Below are 16061 nucleotides of genomic sequence, written 5' to 3' on the forward strand. Positions count from 1 at the left end.
AAAAAAAAAAAAAGAAGAAAGAATAAAAACTAAGATAAAAAAAAACATAATCAAAAAATTATGCTTGTACACCATCTTGTGGCCAGCGTCAGTAGAATGCATTAAACTGCTTATTGATATAATTCGTATCCCGGCATCTCGAATTTATCTCTTTTATGTTTTCGCACTATTATGTCCTATTTGTGTGTTTGGGGAGAAATTCGGGGTTGTTGTTCTGTTAGTCTATTCTTAATTTCCACCTGGTGCCAAGCTGATCTAGCCTCCAATCATCAGTGCACTGCGCAAGCGTGTGGAGCCACTGACGTTCTGAACGTGGTCCTTGGGCTTCCTTTCGGAAACCCGATCAGATGACAGGTCGTTGTGGCGATAGCTTCGGATAGCTTGTGATCTACCAATACGCTAGCCATAACGCTTTAAAATGGAAGCCAATAAAAAATGAAAATTGAATTTATTTTAAATTGAAGTACTGCGTTGCTTAGCAAGCCGCTGTCTTCAACAGGAGACGCACGGTAACTGCGCTAGCTAACGTTAGCACGTTAGCCGCGTTGGACAGTCAGTGCTAGCTAGCTGGGCTGCTAGCTAGCTTTGTGTTTCCTAGCTAGCTAGCTAAAAGTTAGCCTTCTGGTTTGTGAACATTTGTTGAACTAACGTTAGACGGTTTTCTACTACAGGGCGTGTAGCGGCAGCTGTTCTTCACCATGTCTTGTGTGCATTATAAATTCTCATCTAAACTCCAGTACGACACCGTCACTTTCGATGGCCTGCACATCCCTTTGAGTGATCTGAAGAAACAGATCATGGGCCGGGAAAAACTCAAGGCCGGTGACTGCGACCTCCAGATCACCAACGCACAGACTAAAGAAGGTGTGTGGATTTTAAACTGTAACGCTATAATATAATATAATGATCTTTTCCCCCCAGAAGGCCACTGTCAAAGCTGTCAGTAGCTATTAGCTAATCACGGTATGTTGTGCTAGCTAGCTAACCTAGCTCATTTCAAGTCGGTGTGGAATCTTATTCTAATTGACACATTCGTGCCTATTTGTTTTAATCGGTTACGTTAGATATGGTCGTTAAATAATTAAAAACAGTTTGCCACACACGAGGGCTTTGGCCATGTCAGCTGGACAAGCTGCGCTGCCCACAAGTGATTGCGTCACCTTTGGCCAGAGCAACACGTCTAGAAAAGTCAATTAAACCAGAATAAAGTTGCATAGTATAGGCGGAATCCATATGCAGGCTGATCGTTGAATGAAGCCCACGTTTACGATGAATAGAAACGATTAATTTCGGCCAGGTCACTCGTCATTTGAAGGATCCAATGGTCATAAGATGTTGTCCTTCAATCCAGATTATATATTTGAAAATATAGCGTGTTATAGATCAATCATGTATCTCTCTATCCATCTCTCTCTTCTCACCCTCTCACGCCTAGAATACACGGATGACACAGCTCTCATTTCCAAAAATGCATCTGTAATCATCAGAAGAATACCCCTTGGAGGAGTCAAAGCCACAGGAGGAGTCAAAGCCACAAGTAAAACCTATGTCATGTAAGTGCTGACTGACTGCAGTGTTCTTTTAAACCTTTTATTGTATGTGAGACAGTGACGTCAGAAGAACCAGATTTGTCCCTGTTCAGAGTCCAGATGAGAGGAAAAAGCAAATCCACTATTATTTTGGTCCTGTTGGCTTGTCAGGTTGACAGTGATGGCAGCTTGTGGAGGTAGGTACGTGGGTTCATTTACAGTGTGTGTGTTAGGCCTTGGGCATCTGAGAACAGATGGTGCCTCTCCCGGCAGATTTGGGTGTTTTAGAAACTGTCAGTTAGTCAAAATGAGCACAGAGCAGATGTCGAAACCACAGCTCTCAGCCATTGCTTCCTCGGTAGGCCTAGGATAGCATACATCTTTTCTGGTTGGTTTCGTAGTGGAGAATCTGTATTGACATGAGTTTTAGTTCAAGACTTGGCCTATTCTCTGTCTGGGAAACTGGCCCATTGCCTATCATTTGTGCAACTGTGGTGAGGTGACCCACGGTATCTTTTGTGTTTCAGTGGCCGCTCTGACCATCACCAGCCAATCGGACCCTCCAAAGCAGTATGTAACTAAACCCTACCTATAAACACACGCTAACCCCTCCAAATGTTGCTCTTGAACGTGTGCAAAATGTGCTGTAGCCACTCATGTTGCTAAGGTGCTGGTTTCCCAATGTAATATTTATATTGTTTCTAATTTAAAAACAAAACAATGGGCATGTCACCTCTGCACTGTGTTGTATTTCACATTGAAAAACAAATATACATTAGCAATATAGCATTAGCAGTATATCTGTTGTACAGATGTCTGTATGATCAATCTTTATGATCTGCCTGAAAAGAGGAAAATGTAGCTTCTCTTTAAATATGACGCGTCTGTAAAACTGTTGTTTATGTTCTGTGTTTGTTTTATCTTGTCCTAATAAAAGCTTTTGAGTGATGGCTTTAACCACCCCCCTCTCTATCCTCCTGTCCAAACCTCTGTGTCTAACTGACTGTTGATGTCTGTGACAGATTAAGAGAAGGCTAAAACTAGCAGTGTTGTAGACCGGACATAGAGTCCAGACAGCATAAAAGTCACCCGAGTGAAGTGTAAAGCCCGCTGTATACTTGGCCTCTAGACAAGCACGTATTTTGTGCCGTGTTAATTTCTGAGGACCTGCACAGCCAACTGCAGCCAACGCTCCAAAGGAACACAGGAAATTTGGGGTAGACACGTACGCGTAGTTAGGCAAGTGTACTGCAGGCTTCAATACTAAAGTTAACCCTCCAGGCCCCAGTCCTTTAGCCCTGTAGGCCCAGTCCTTTAGCCCTGTAGGCCCCAGCCCCCTAGCCCTGTAGGCCCAGCCCCCTAGCCCTGTAGGCCCAGCCCTCTAGCCCTGTAGGCCCAGCCCTCTAGCCCTGTAGGCCCAGTCCTCTAGCCCTGTAGGCCCAGTCCTCTAGCCCTGTAGACCCCAGTCCTCTAGCCCTGTAGACCCCAGCCCTCTAGTCCTGTAGGCCCAGTCCTCTAGTCCTGTAGACCCCAGTCCTCTAGCCCTGTAGACCCCAGCCCTCTAGTCCTGTAGGCCCCAGTCCTCTAGCCCTGTAGACCACAACCCTCTAGCCCTCTAGTCCCAGTCCTCTAGCCCTGTAGGCCCCAGCACTCTAGTCCTCTAGGCCCCAACCCTCTAGCCCTGTAGGCCTCTATTCCTGTAGGTCCAGTCCTCTAGCCCTGTAGGCCCAGTCCTCTAGCCCTATAGGCCCATCCCTCTAGCCCTGTAGGCCCAGCCCTCTAGCCCTGTAGGCCCCAGTCTTCTAATCCTGTCTTGAACTCAATCCTCTCTTACTATTGTCTCATATTGACCAGGGCTACAACAGTAAAGGGAATCGCTTTAGGCTGTTATTCAGTCTTAGTATTGGTATTTCAGACAGGTAAGGTCAGAATTGAGCGTTAAACCTCTGGAAAGTGTGCTCAAGAGTTCTCAATGTAAGCTAGCATGAATTATCCATCTCCCTCTGTGTGTGTGTGTGTATCGTCTCATGGCGACTGCCTTCCGTCGCCTCACCACGGTAGTAAACTTTGTCTTTAATTCAAACAGATTGATGATCATGCTGTCTCTGTGTCTCTGGCCCAGCTGTCTAAGGTATACCCCCTCAATGAAATGTCGTGTATACAACATGTTCTTTCATGTTCCAATGGAAGCTCACTTCCACCATTTTTATTTTGCTTAGCAGTTTCTGTTCATGAATGTACGTACATCCTTAACGTCACAAACTAGGCTGAATCTGATGTATACATCGGTACGATACATGATAGTTTTGATGATTAACATCCTAAATTACAACTAAATGTTCTCTTTTGATATATCTGCAAATTACCTATGAACGTTTGTCAGAGGGTATACGGAGGGGAGGATAAATTATCAGCCAATTCCTGTATTCATGTTATCAATGTATCATGCTATCAATATTTTTACTGATTGACTCAATTGTTTTTTGATGTCATGTGTTGATTAGTATTAACATTGATTGTAATTTGCTGTGTATATGTCCTGGCTCCTGTAAAGAGAAAGCCTCGTCTTTTAGGGGAAGCACCCATACAGCCTGCTGTCTGTGTGTGTCTGTCTCCTCTCGCTCGTCTACACACACACACACACACACACGCGCACACTCGTATCAGGACTGTAACGCGTCAACTGTCCAGAAGAAAGTAGTTCGCTTTTCCGTCAACATTGCGTTGTCTTTATCCTTTTTTTTTTTCCCATGAAGAAGCACACCTTTTTGCAAGATTTTCAGATTTCTTTCTTCCCCAGGATGCTTCTAGAAGCACGCCTGCTTGTCCACTATTTATTTCAACCTACCAGGACTGTAGGCTACCCTATGTGAATGTTACATCCTGTGTAACCTTGAATACTGTGCTCGCTGATCATGCTCTTGTCACTGTGACCACAGCATTTGTCTGTGTTGGCAGTTGGTTACTCTGCTATTGGTGAATTGTATTCTGATGTTGCAGATTGCCAATGTACACAATGGAGTAGATTTAAAGATTTCAAATGCGTCAATATTTGCAATATCGTGCTGGGACACTTGAAGGGGTTTTGTTTGAGTGGGTAATGAGAGAATGATTGTGATTTGATTTTGTTTTTATGTTTTTATCAATAAAAATTGGCGAATGTCTCCTAGACCCTGACCATGAGTGTGTGGACTAGTGATGTACTCCTGCATGAAGACACATCCCTGGTATTTTTCTCTGTCCTGTTCTTTTTTTGGAGTATTTTCCTGAGATTGAACAAGTATAGCAGAGGCTTGAATGGAATCTACACCGGGCCGAACGTGAAGAGTGCCCCAGACGCGGTAGCTATCATTTGTGTAAAATGGTACACTGCCCAGGCTAAAACCTTTTTTGAGACCTTTGTGTCATTAGTTTGAGGGAGAAGGGTCCTGCAATTAGGGACAATCAAGTGAGGTCATTTGTGCCAACCTCAGTCAACAAGGATATTGGTTTATGGCAGATTTTTAGCAGTGATTTTTAGAAGTGAGTGTTTTGTTAACTGCATGGCCAACAAGAAAACAACACAAGACTCTAGGTGTGTGTGTCCCAGGATGCACAGTGAGAAAACGGGACTGGCACTGAGGGAGACAGACCGACACAAGCAGCAGCAGCAACATGGTGCTATTTACAGGATCTGGATTGGGGCGAATGTCTGTCCAAAACCAGTCCTCTTAGACACATCTAGATCTGAGACGAATCAAAGCAACATGGCAGTGCCAATCATAAGCTGGGTCACACTGGCACCTATCCAGTACTGTCAGACTCGGGATTGGGGGTTGTTTCTGGACAAGGCCTGTGTTTCTCCTTGACATCAAGCTGTTGATGGTAGACTTTTTTTAACGCCTGTCTGTGTGTGTGTGTGTGTGTGACCCCGCTCTCTCGCCCTCGGCACAGACGGCAAACCTGGCGGAGGCCAACGCCTCGGAGGACGACAAGATCCGCGCCATGATGTCACAGTCCAACCACGACTACGACCCCATCCAGTGAGTACGGCGAGGGGCGCTCTGTCCCAAACCTCCTCCCCTCGTTCACCCCTACTAGTCACCAGCCCCTACATCTCCTTAGGCGTCCTCTCCGGTCCATTCACATCTCCCACCAGCTGGTTGGAGGTTTAGGGGGCTAACTGACATTTGGACAGGGCTACAGAGTAGACCTCTGTCCAAAACCCACCCCTAGACTACACTTTCTGTACTAGTGAGAGATGGTTGACAAACATACTCCTGGAGCTTGCTCGATCGCCTTGTTGAGAGGGGTCAGGGAAGAATTTTTACAGCTCACTTATCTGGCCCCCGGGTGATTACTGTTTTTTTGCTTCCCTCTGGAATATGTAGAGAGTGGGTCGTCTGCCCACCTCCCTTGTTCTCTGTAAAGCGCATTGTGTTGCCTCTGGGTATGAAATGCGCTAGACAAATAAAGCTTTGATTGATTGAGATGTTGGGTTATATAATTGTCTCGTACTGCACATCTGTCCAGCTGAACCACAAAGTGTTGAGCCTGAACCTGTGTGTGTTCTGTCTGATCAGCTACATGAAGAAACTTACCGGTCCGCCGCCTCCCAATTACACCTGCTTCCGCTGTGGCAAGAACGGACACTACATCAGGAACTGCCCCTCCAACGGGGTAAGAAGACACATCTTTGATCTTCTAACATCTTGTTTTCATCTATACGGCACGCAACTTCCCTTTTGCTATTGATGGGAATGAGAGTATAGTTTTGATTATGTGCCGTGAACCCAAAGGTAGGCGTGTGTGTGTGTGTGTGTGCATGCTCGTACGCGTAAACCCCTTTGAGTACAAACACGTCGACATGCGATTTTTCCGGCAGGATAAAAGCTTCGACCCTCTCCAGAGGATCAAGAAGAGCACGGGCATCCCTCGCTCCTTCATGATGGAGGTGGACGACCCCAGTATCAAGGGAGCCATGTTGACCAACAGCGGGCGCTACGCCATCCCCACCATAGACGCGTAAGTCACCTCTCACCCTAAACCGCCTCCACCACAGTGAAGATGGCCGCCATCCCTGCGACGGAGGGGCGTAAGACCTACCCTCTGACTCAACACTGCTTTAGATATGTGACTTGAGTGAGTGTCCAACACCATTCTCACCTAACACCCCTGACCCCAACGTCTTGTGAGGCCTGTGCCGTAGGTATTTGTGTGTGTGATCTGTGTTGTAGGGAGTCCTGTGCCCTAGGTAAATGTGTGTGTGTGTGTGTGTGTGTTCCGTATTAGGGAGGCCTATGCCATAGGGAAGAAGGAGAAGCCCCCGTTCGTGCCCCAGGCCCAGTCGTCGTCCGACGAGGAGGAGGAGCCAATCCCAGACGAGCTGCTCTGTCTCCTCTGTAAAGACCTGATGACCGACGCCGTGGTCATCCCCTGCTGTGAAAACAGCTACTGTGACGATTGTGAGTCTTCTGTTAGCACAACGCGCACACAAACATACTGTACATGCTCTCTCTCTCACACACACACACACACGCACACACACACACACACACACACACACACACCCTCTCAATACCTGATCATCATATTCTACTTTCTCAAACCAGCTTTTCTCTTCTCTCGCTTGTCCTCTCCCCTGGTCTCTCTCTCCCCTGGTCTCTCTCCTCAGGTATCCGAACATCTCTGCTGGAGTCGGACGAACACATCTGTCCCACCTGCGGCAAATCAGGCGTTTCCCCCGACGCACTCATAGCTAATAAGTTCCTGCGTCAGGTAAGAGCCTCCCCCCCAGACATAGAGAAGGTCGAAGCACCACCCGCCTGGTGCACAGGGTGAGCTAAAACAAATGCACCCACTAACGTCACACTCTCTGTTGTCTCCAGGCGGTTCACAACTTTAAGAACGAGACGGGCTGCGCCAAACGCATGAAGAAGGGAGGGCCGCAGGTCCCCGCCCCCCCTCAGTCCCTCCCCCGACGCCCCTACCAGCCAACCAGAAGCCAGCAGGACCCTCTCATGCCCCGCCCTCCGTCCGCAGACACTCCGCCATTGGCCCAGCAGCCAGGCACGCCACCGGTTGGCGGGAACGTGGCGGCGGGCCCCTCCTCCTCCTACAGCACGCCTGTCGCCTCGCCCCAGCACCTACCCAGCCATGTGGATCCGCCAGCCAAGTAAGCAGACGCGCACACACACACACACACATTGTTTGCTCCCAGGAGAGTAGCAAAAGGATTATACAAACATCCTTCCAGTTCTTGACTTTGGTGACACCCTGTACATGCACACCTTGGCCTCTATCCTAAAGTCCCTTCACCCTATCTGTCATAGTGCCCGTCTTCCCTGTCTAGATAAAGGCTTCTATCTATCACATACATGCAGACTGAGCGACAAGCAGTCATGTGACAAGATATTTAGTATCTACAGTCAACACACGCTCACTCCCATGAGGGAATGAGTCCTTGCCGTGGGTGTTGTGCTATAGATCCAGCTGTACTGTATGCTACATTAGCACTCTCGTCAACACCTGTGTTCACCGCTGTGTTCCAGAGAGCCTGAGGTGCCTGTCCAGTGTGTGGTGGTCTCCCCGGACCCCCCTGGACCTACTCCCCTCATCCCCAAGGTAAACACACAGACACACACACACCTATCTTGCGCTTTGATTAAAATCATTTGTTTAACTCGCATAGTTTTTGTAGGTTTCTTCCTCAAGCTCTTACCAGACATTTCCCATGTCCATGTTGCGTGTGTCGTCTCCAGGGTTACCATGTGCCCGTGCTGGTCCAGTCCCCATCGCTGAGCCACCCCCTACACCATACAGGTGAGACCCACCAGGGAGGACCCTCGCCCTGTCCACTAGCTCCCTAGCTCTGCGCGTCTCTCCTAGATCACACTCATCATGATCGCTGGATGGATACAGACGCCTGACTTTTTTGTTTTCCTCTGAACCCCCAGGCCCGCCCCCGGGACCCAACCTGCCCCGACACCCTGGAGGACGCCCCAACTGGGAGACGTAAGTCCATGGTCATTCGTATTATTATGCGTATTATTATTATATTATTGTGCCCCTCCCACTTCTCTGACATCACTTCCTCTTCTTCTCTCCAGCGCCCCCGGCCGCGACGGCCCCCGCAGCGACCGCCCGCCCGGCGTCCGCCTCCCCCCCAGCCAGCCCCCGCCTCCCTCTGTCCCCCCTCCTCTCTTCAACCCCCTCCCCCTCTTCCCCAACCCCCAGCACGCCCTCCCCCCGCCCCCAGGGGTGGTGCCGCCCCAGTACCCCCCCCCTGCAGTACCCCCCGGGTCACCAGCCCCCCACCAGCTACCCCGTGCCCCCACCCGGCTACCCGCCCCTCCCCGGGGGAATCGTCGTCCCGCCCTGGGCGCCCCCCATCTCCCGCCCCCCTCCCCCCAACGCCCCCATCCCCTCCCTCTCCTCCGCCCCCCATCCCTCCTACCTCCCCAAAGACGACTTCTACAGACGGAGGATGAAGGAGGAGTGAGTCCGCCTTTCGCTTCTCACATTCAGCCCCCCCCCCCGCCACAAGAAAGGGAATAACCAGCCGCTTCACCTTGTTAATTCCCGGGCCCCCGTTTGCAAGCGAGCCACGCGCCGACACAGTTCCGACAGCTAAGCCTCTCTTTCTCTGTTCTTACCCAGCCCTCCCGGGCGCTTCGGCGTCAGGGCCAGGGAGAAGTCCAAGCTGGACGAGTTCACCAACGACTTTGCCAAAGAGCTGCTGGAGTACAGGAAGATCCAGAAGGAGAGGAGGCGCTCGTACTCGAGGTGACCGCGTTCGTAATTTACACCTGACAGCCCAGGCTGGTCAGGCTGTCTATGTTGTACATCCCTGACCCCTTCTCACCATTCATCCCTGTTTCTAAATCTCTCTCCCTCTCCCTTTTTTCTCTCTCTCTCTCTATCTCTCTCCCTTTCTCTCCCTCTCCCTTTCTCTCTCTCGCTTTCTCTCTCTCCTTCTCTCTCTCCCTCCCTCTCTCTCTCTCTCTCTCTCTCTCCCTCTCTCTCTCGCTCTCCCTCTCTCTCTCCTCTCTCTCCCCCCCTCTCTTCCTCTCTCTCTATCCCTCTCCCCCCTCTCCCTCTCTCTCTCTCTCCCCCTCTCTCTCCCCCTATCTCTCTCTCTCTATATCCCTCTCTCCCTCTCTCTCTCTCTCTTCCCCCTCCCTCTCTCTCTCTCTCTCTCTCTCCAGGTCTCCCTACAGGGGGTCGTCCTACAGCGGCTCCTCCCGCTCCTACTCCAAATCCCGTTCCCGTTCCCCGCGCTCCTACTCCCGCTCCATCAGTCGCTCCAGGTCGCGCTCCAGGCCCAGGTTCCGGTCCTGGTCCCGGTCCCGGTCCAGGTCCTTCTCCCGCTCGCCGTACCCCCGCCGGCCAGCCAGGCCCCGCCCCTACCGCTCGCGTTCCCGTTCCCGCGGCTATCGCCGGTCCCGCTCGCGCTCGCCGCACTACCGGGGCCGAGAAGCGCCCGGCGGAGGAGGAGGAGGTGGCGGCGGGGGCGGCGGCGGCGGCGGCGGCGGCGGCTACAACCGGTCCAGGTCCAGATCGCCGGAACCGGGGGGCTACCGGAACCACACCCCTCCCTCCAAGAAAGCGGGCCCCGAGCGGGAGAGGCCCCCGCCGCCGCCGCCAGAGGGGGAACACAAGTACCCGGGCCGGGACCGCTTCCGGGAGAAGGAGCCGCCGCCCAAAGCGGAGCCCCAATCGGGCTTCTTCCCTCGGCACGCCGACGCCGGCGACGCCCTGGAGAGGGAGCGCTACCGCCAGTGGGAGCGTGAGTACAGGGAGTGGTACGACAAATACTACAAGAGCTACAGCAGCGCCCACCTCCCCCCTCACGCCCACCCGCCCCCCCACAGGGGGCGCCCCCCTCCCCCGACGGGGGGCCGGGAGCCGTACAGCCCCCCGTCGGACCGCTACCCCCCGCCCCGGCACCTCCGAGACCGGGACGCCTCCCCCAGGGGCTCCCCGTTCAGCCGGGGGGGGCGGAGGCAGGAGTACTCGCCGCCCCCTTCCGCCCAAACCCAGGGACCGCCCGGCAGGGGGCGGCCGCCCCCGCCGATGACGTACCAGGAGAGGTGCGCCGAAAAGTACGGCCCCCGGGTGATCGGCAAGCCGGAGGGCAAGGACCCGGCGCCGAGGACGGCGGCCAGGGACCACGAGCCGTCCGCCGCCGGCGCCTCAGCCGCCGCCGGCTCAGCGACTGTTACCGCAGCTGCGGCTGTGACCTCTGACCTCAGCGCGCAAAAACACAAGAAGCAGAGGAAGAAGAGGAAGTCGGAGGAGGGGAGAGAGGGAGGAGAGTCGTCTTCCTTCAGCGCCTCCGATTCCACCGAGGAAACCCGGAAAGACGAGAGAAAGGGAAGTGATATCGCCGCCGCCGCCGCCGCCGCCGCCGGCCGAGATGACTCCACTCCCGTTCGGGACGAGCCAATGGAGAGCGACGGCGTAGCCTTAGCCCCGCCTCCCAACAAACCCGATAGGCCGACCTCGGACAGAGACAGGGACGAGCGGAGGGACAAAGGGAAGAAGGACAAGGGCAAGCGCAAGTCCGAGTCCAGTTTGACCAGGGGGGACTCCTCGTCTTCGAGGAGCTCCAGGGCGTCCAGGCAGAGAGAGACGGAGACAGACGCCCGCAAAACGGACCAGGACAAGACCGTCCCCGCGGAGACGGAGCGCCAGAACACCCCCCCGGCCGAGCCTGACGTCAGGCGGCTAAAGGAAGAGACTCCGTCCGTCAAACCGGACGTCTCCAAACCGCCGTCCCCCCCGCAGTTCCAGCCCCCCGCCTCCCTCAAAGCAAGTCCCCCACTCACCCCCCCGGTACCGGACCTCGGACCCGACCAGCTCACAGCAGGCAGGCCCAAACCGGAGCGGGTGGGGCCCGCCGGGGGCGACCCAGACCAAGCCAGGCCGTCCAAGGAGGACCAGAGGGGAGGGAGGAGAGAGCCGGCGGCCTGGCCGGACAGGAGGTCCAGCAGGGAGGACAAGCCCCGGAGGGAGGCCGAGAGGCCGGGCAGGTCGGAGGAGAGGGGCCCCCCCGGCGGCGGTGGCGGCGGCGGCAGAGCCCCGGACCCCAGGCCCGAGAAGAGGAGGAGGAAAGAGGAGAGGGGGAGAAAAGAGGAGAAGAGCAGCGCCGACAAGGAGCCCGACCCGTCCAAAGCCAGGCCCGCGAAAGCGGCGAGCGCGAGGCCGGAGGAGGAGGAGGAGGAGCAGACGGACGAGGAGGGGAGGGGGAAGGAGAGCCTCATAAGGCCCCTGATCGAGCGAGGGGTGAAGGGGAAGATAAAGATCAACATCAACATGGAGCCCCGGAGGACGCTGAACCCCGGTGCGGCGGAGGCGGCCATTTTGAGCAGCTCGGCGAAAGCGTCCAAAGGAGAGAGGAGGAGCAGAAGCCGGAGCGACCGCAGGGTCCTAGCCACCGACGGCTCGGCGGCCATAGTAGACTACACCAGGTGAGATGAACTCTGTCCATTTGGACGGCCGGGCCGTGCGCCTCTTTGACAGGCCTAGCCATGCCAGCGGGTTCTGGTCTACTTTCCGTAGTTGTATTCACAGGACACATTTTAGCCCTGACCTGAATGGAGTATCGTCATCAATCAATCAATCAATCAACCAATCAATCAATATGCTTTATTTAACCAGGTTAAAAGACCCATTGAGATTAAAATCTCTTTTCTAAGAGCGACATGTCCCAGAGGGCAGAATAAAAGCACTGTTACAACAACACACACAGAAAGTACATACAGAATAGTCACACACACATACTACACAATAGTAGAAGGTTAGGCCTAGCAGTTACAACGACCAAAGGAAATATTTTATCTGTCTTTTAGAATGGACTTAAATTCCTGCAAAGTTATCAAATCAGGTAGTTTCAAGTCCTGCTGTAGATTTCGAGAAGCAGGGGCAGCAAATTTGAAGGCCGTTTTTCCCCGGGTCCGTTCTGACAGCGTGGCGTGTTTGTGGGTGGAGCCTGTGGACTGAGTAACCTGGGACTTGTTTGATTTGCAGCACCAGCTCCACCGGGGGCAGCCCTGCGCACGGAGGAGGCGTCGGCGTGTGGGAGAGACCCGACCAGAGGAAGACCGTGGTGAAGACTCTGGAGGAGTACACCAACGACAGCTCCGCACACTCCGAGAACGAGATCGTACTCATACAGGTACGCACACACACACACAGACACACACACACGCACCCGGCCAATCCCGTCCCAAGTCAGCGTTTTGAACGCACGCAAATACGCACAGATCATTCAGTCCGGAAGATTCCCTTTAAGGTCAATGTGTGTTTATCTCTGTTCCTCAGGTCCCTCGGTCCAAATGGGAGAAGGAAGACTTTGAGTCCGAGGAGGAGGAGAAGGGAGAGGAAGAGGGGGTTGTAGGAGTTCAGGTCAGCCTCCAGCTCCCCCCGCCCGCCCCCCTGCCCCGCCCGGCCCCCACTGTCACCCTGGCGGCAGAGAGTTCCGTCGGGAGACCGAGGGAGAGAGACCGGGAGAGGGAGAGAGACACGGATCGAGAGAGAGAGAAGGAGAGAGACACGGATCGAGAGAGAGAGAAGGAGAGAGACACGGATCGAGAGAGAGAGAAGGAGAGAGACCGGGAGAGAGACACGGATCGAGAGAGAGAGAAGGAGAGAGACCGGGAGAGAGACACGGATCGAGAGAGAGAGAAGGACTCGCCCCGATCCCAGCCGGAGAGACCTCTCACTCCCGGTGGGAAGGACAGCCCGCCCGATCTCCAGGGCCCCAAAGACCACATCACGCCTGCTGAGAAGGACGGGGAGAAGGAGAGGGAGAGAGACAAGGAGAGGGAGAGAGACAAGGAGAGGGAGAGAGACAAGGAGAGGGAGAGAGACAAAGAGAGGGAGAGAGACAAAGAGAGGGAGAGAGACAAAGAGAGGGAGAGAGACAGGGTGAAAGAGCGACAGTGGGAGAAGGAATCTGGCGCCAGAGAGAGGGGGAGGGAGACCGAGAGAGACCGCGGCAGCGCGCCCGACAGGGAGCCGGCGGACAGACACAGGAAGCCCCCCTCCTCGTCCTCGTCCTCCACTTCCTCTCATCCCTCCGAGCGCGAGAGGAGAGAGAGGGACAGAGAGAGGGCCGGCGAGCGAGGCAGCGACCACGGCAGCGAAAAGAGCTCTTCCTCCTCCTCGCACTCTTCCTCGCGCGACCGACTGGTGGAGCACCAACCCGCCGGCCGCAGGGACCACAGCTCCGCCGCCGACCGCAGAATGGGAGACCAGAGGGAGAGAGACCGCGACCGCAGAAACCAAGACCACGTCGACGTCAGACACAGAGACAGCCGTGACCGCGGGGAACCAGGCAGACCCCCCCACCGCCGACATGACTCCCCACCTCCCCCCTCCAGGTGGGAGCAAGACACACACCCCTCGGATTCATCCAGCAGGGCCCAGGCCCAGGGAGGGTCTAGGCCCTATAGGCCCCGCGAGCGCAGCCCCGGCAGGGATGAGACGCGGGAGAGACGCCCCCCTCTGGTCCCCAGCTCTGCAGAGAGCCAGCCCGCTAGAAGGGCCTCCCAGGCAGAGGAACCCGTAGTCGAGTGCCCCTCGGTGGGGAGGGAGAGCCAGCAGGCCACCCGGGGACCGCGAGAGAAGGAGGCCAGGGGCGTTAGGTCTCCGCACCAGCGGGACACTCCCCAACCGCCCCCCAGGACCGACAGAAACCTCCACGAGCCCCCCCACCTAGACGGGGACAGAGAGAGGGCGGCAGAGAGAGACGGGGACGACAGAGAGAGGGGCGGAGCGAAGGAGAGAGAGAGGGAGAAGCCTCTGGCCCGCTCCCCCGTCCTCCTGTCCGACGGACAGCCGTCCGACCCGGCCAGAGAGACGGACGAGGCGGCGTTCGTGCCGGACTACAGCGAGGGCGAGAGCGAGGGCGCTGAGGTGGAGGGGGAGAGGGACGACGCGGCCGGCCGGGGGGGCCAGAGAGAGCGGTCGGACGCGGGGGAGGGCGGGGGATCCAAGGGAGGGCCGGGCGAGGGGAAGGACGCGGAGGGGGAGAGCAGCAGGAGCCGCAGCAGCAGCGTCCAGTCGACCAGCAGCCGGGACGCCAAGAAGGACAAGAAGAAGAAGAAAGAGAAGAAAAAAGAGAAGAAGCACAAGAAACACAAAAAGCATAAGAGACAGTTGGGCCCGGAGTGGGAGGAGGGCGAGCTGAAGGATCACAAACACAAACACAAGAAGAAGAAGGCCAAGAAGAACAAAGAGAAAGACAGAGATGGAAAGGAAAGCGGATTGGGGGAGGAGGACGCCGAGAAGGGGGAGGGGGGGAGAGAAGAGGGAAGGGAGGTGAAGGAGAAGGAAGACCAAACGGCTCGATTGTCCTCATGAGCGATCACTGATGAAGCCTTTGCCCTTTAGCCCAGACCCAATCCTTGGAACTGGGATCAGACGTCAGTGACCTGCACCAAGAATCTTAACTATCAGCAGACAAGGAATAGAAGACTACTGGAGCTCCACTGTAATACCTTAGTTCCACTCTACCTTCATTTGCTGATGATTTCAATTTTGATGAATTAAAAGAGTAAATTGACAGTGCTGTTAGGCTATAGGCTGAACACACACTTGGGAAAATGGGTCGGGTTTACTTGAATGATGGTTAGATAATAACCGTTTTTCTTTTTGTGTTAAAAAGTAGGCTTACTACTAGGCTACTTTATTCGTTTTTCCCAGGTACTTCTGCAACAGTTTGTACCATCTAAATGCCATCTCTATCAGATATATGCATTCTTTTTGTCACAGAGCTTACCAGGAAAGCACTTTAAAGATATGAAATGTATAAATGTTATTGCCATGGGGTGAGTCTCCCTAATATGTCATAGCAATAGGACATTCGGCAGACAGATGGTCCCAGTGCTACAATGCCATGGGGAAACCCTCACATCTGTGAGGAAGTCGAACGCAAACTGAGGAACTAGATGCCCATATGTAGTTTACCTAGCTCATTTTACTTTGACTTGAATTGATTATATTATCTGGAATTAATTATATTATCATACCAATTATGACAATATGGTGATATTGTTGCTAGATAGTAGAACGTTATAGCTTTGCACTGGTGTCTGGGGCACATTGGTTTGAGGGTTTATATGCACTGTGAATATTTCCTCTACCCTATATTGAGGTTGGTGTTGTTCTTTTTTTTTTTGCAATGTTTAATTTAAACTACAAAACTGAATGAATACCAGAGCAAAATATTTTCTCCTGGTTTGATGATAATAAAAACATGTCAGCAAAATTTTATGGTGCTTATTATGTTCATTTTTCACACAGACTCACCCTGAGCTGAACCTAGTTGGATAAGCCTGCAAATTTAGTAAGATCAAGTGTGCCCGGTCTCCCTGTGAATGTATTTTTTCTGTGAGCCTCGTTCATCTACCAGAGAGCGTATCCCTCCATCTCAGTATCACTCCTTCATGTCTCCCCTTTTATACACTGACCTCAGGACAGGTTCTCTCAGTATCACTCCTTCATGTCTCCCCCTTTATACACTGACCTCAGGACAGGTTCTCTCAG

General features: G+C 53.7%; 1 protein-coding gene across 1 annotated transcript; it reads left to right on the top strand.

Annotated features, from left to right (window-relative positions):
- Positions 1 to 355: 355 nt before the first annotated feature.
- rbbp6 (retinoblastoma binding protein 6) lies at positions 356 to 15707 on the top strand. Its single transcript, XM_084438176.1, is given in 19 exon segments — positions 356 to 864; positions 1436 to 1553; positions 2057 to 2099; positions 3616 to 3660; positions 5463 to 5551; positions 6092 to 6188; positions 6394 to 6533; positions 6801 to 6973; positions 7183 to 7286; positions 7397 to 7683; positions 8060 to 8132; positions 8270 to 8330; positions 8465 to 8522; positions 8618 to 8786; positions 8788 to 9005; positions 9168 to 9293; positions 9716 to 11980; positions 12540 to 12687; positions 12834 to 15707. Coding segments are annotated over 19 exon segments (6423 nt in total). The 5' UTR covers positions 356 to 698; the 3' UTR covers positions 14877 to 15707.
- The last annotated feature ends 354 nt before the right edge of the window (positions 15708 to 16061 follow it).

This window comes from Borostomias antarcticus (assembly GCF_949987555.1).
Source record: "Borostomias antarcticus genome assembly, chromosome: 5".
NCBI classification, from domain to species: domain Eukaryota; kingdom Metazoa; phylum Chordata; class Actinopteri; order Stomiiformes; family Stomiidae; genus Borostomias; species Borostomias antarcticus.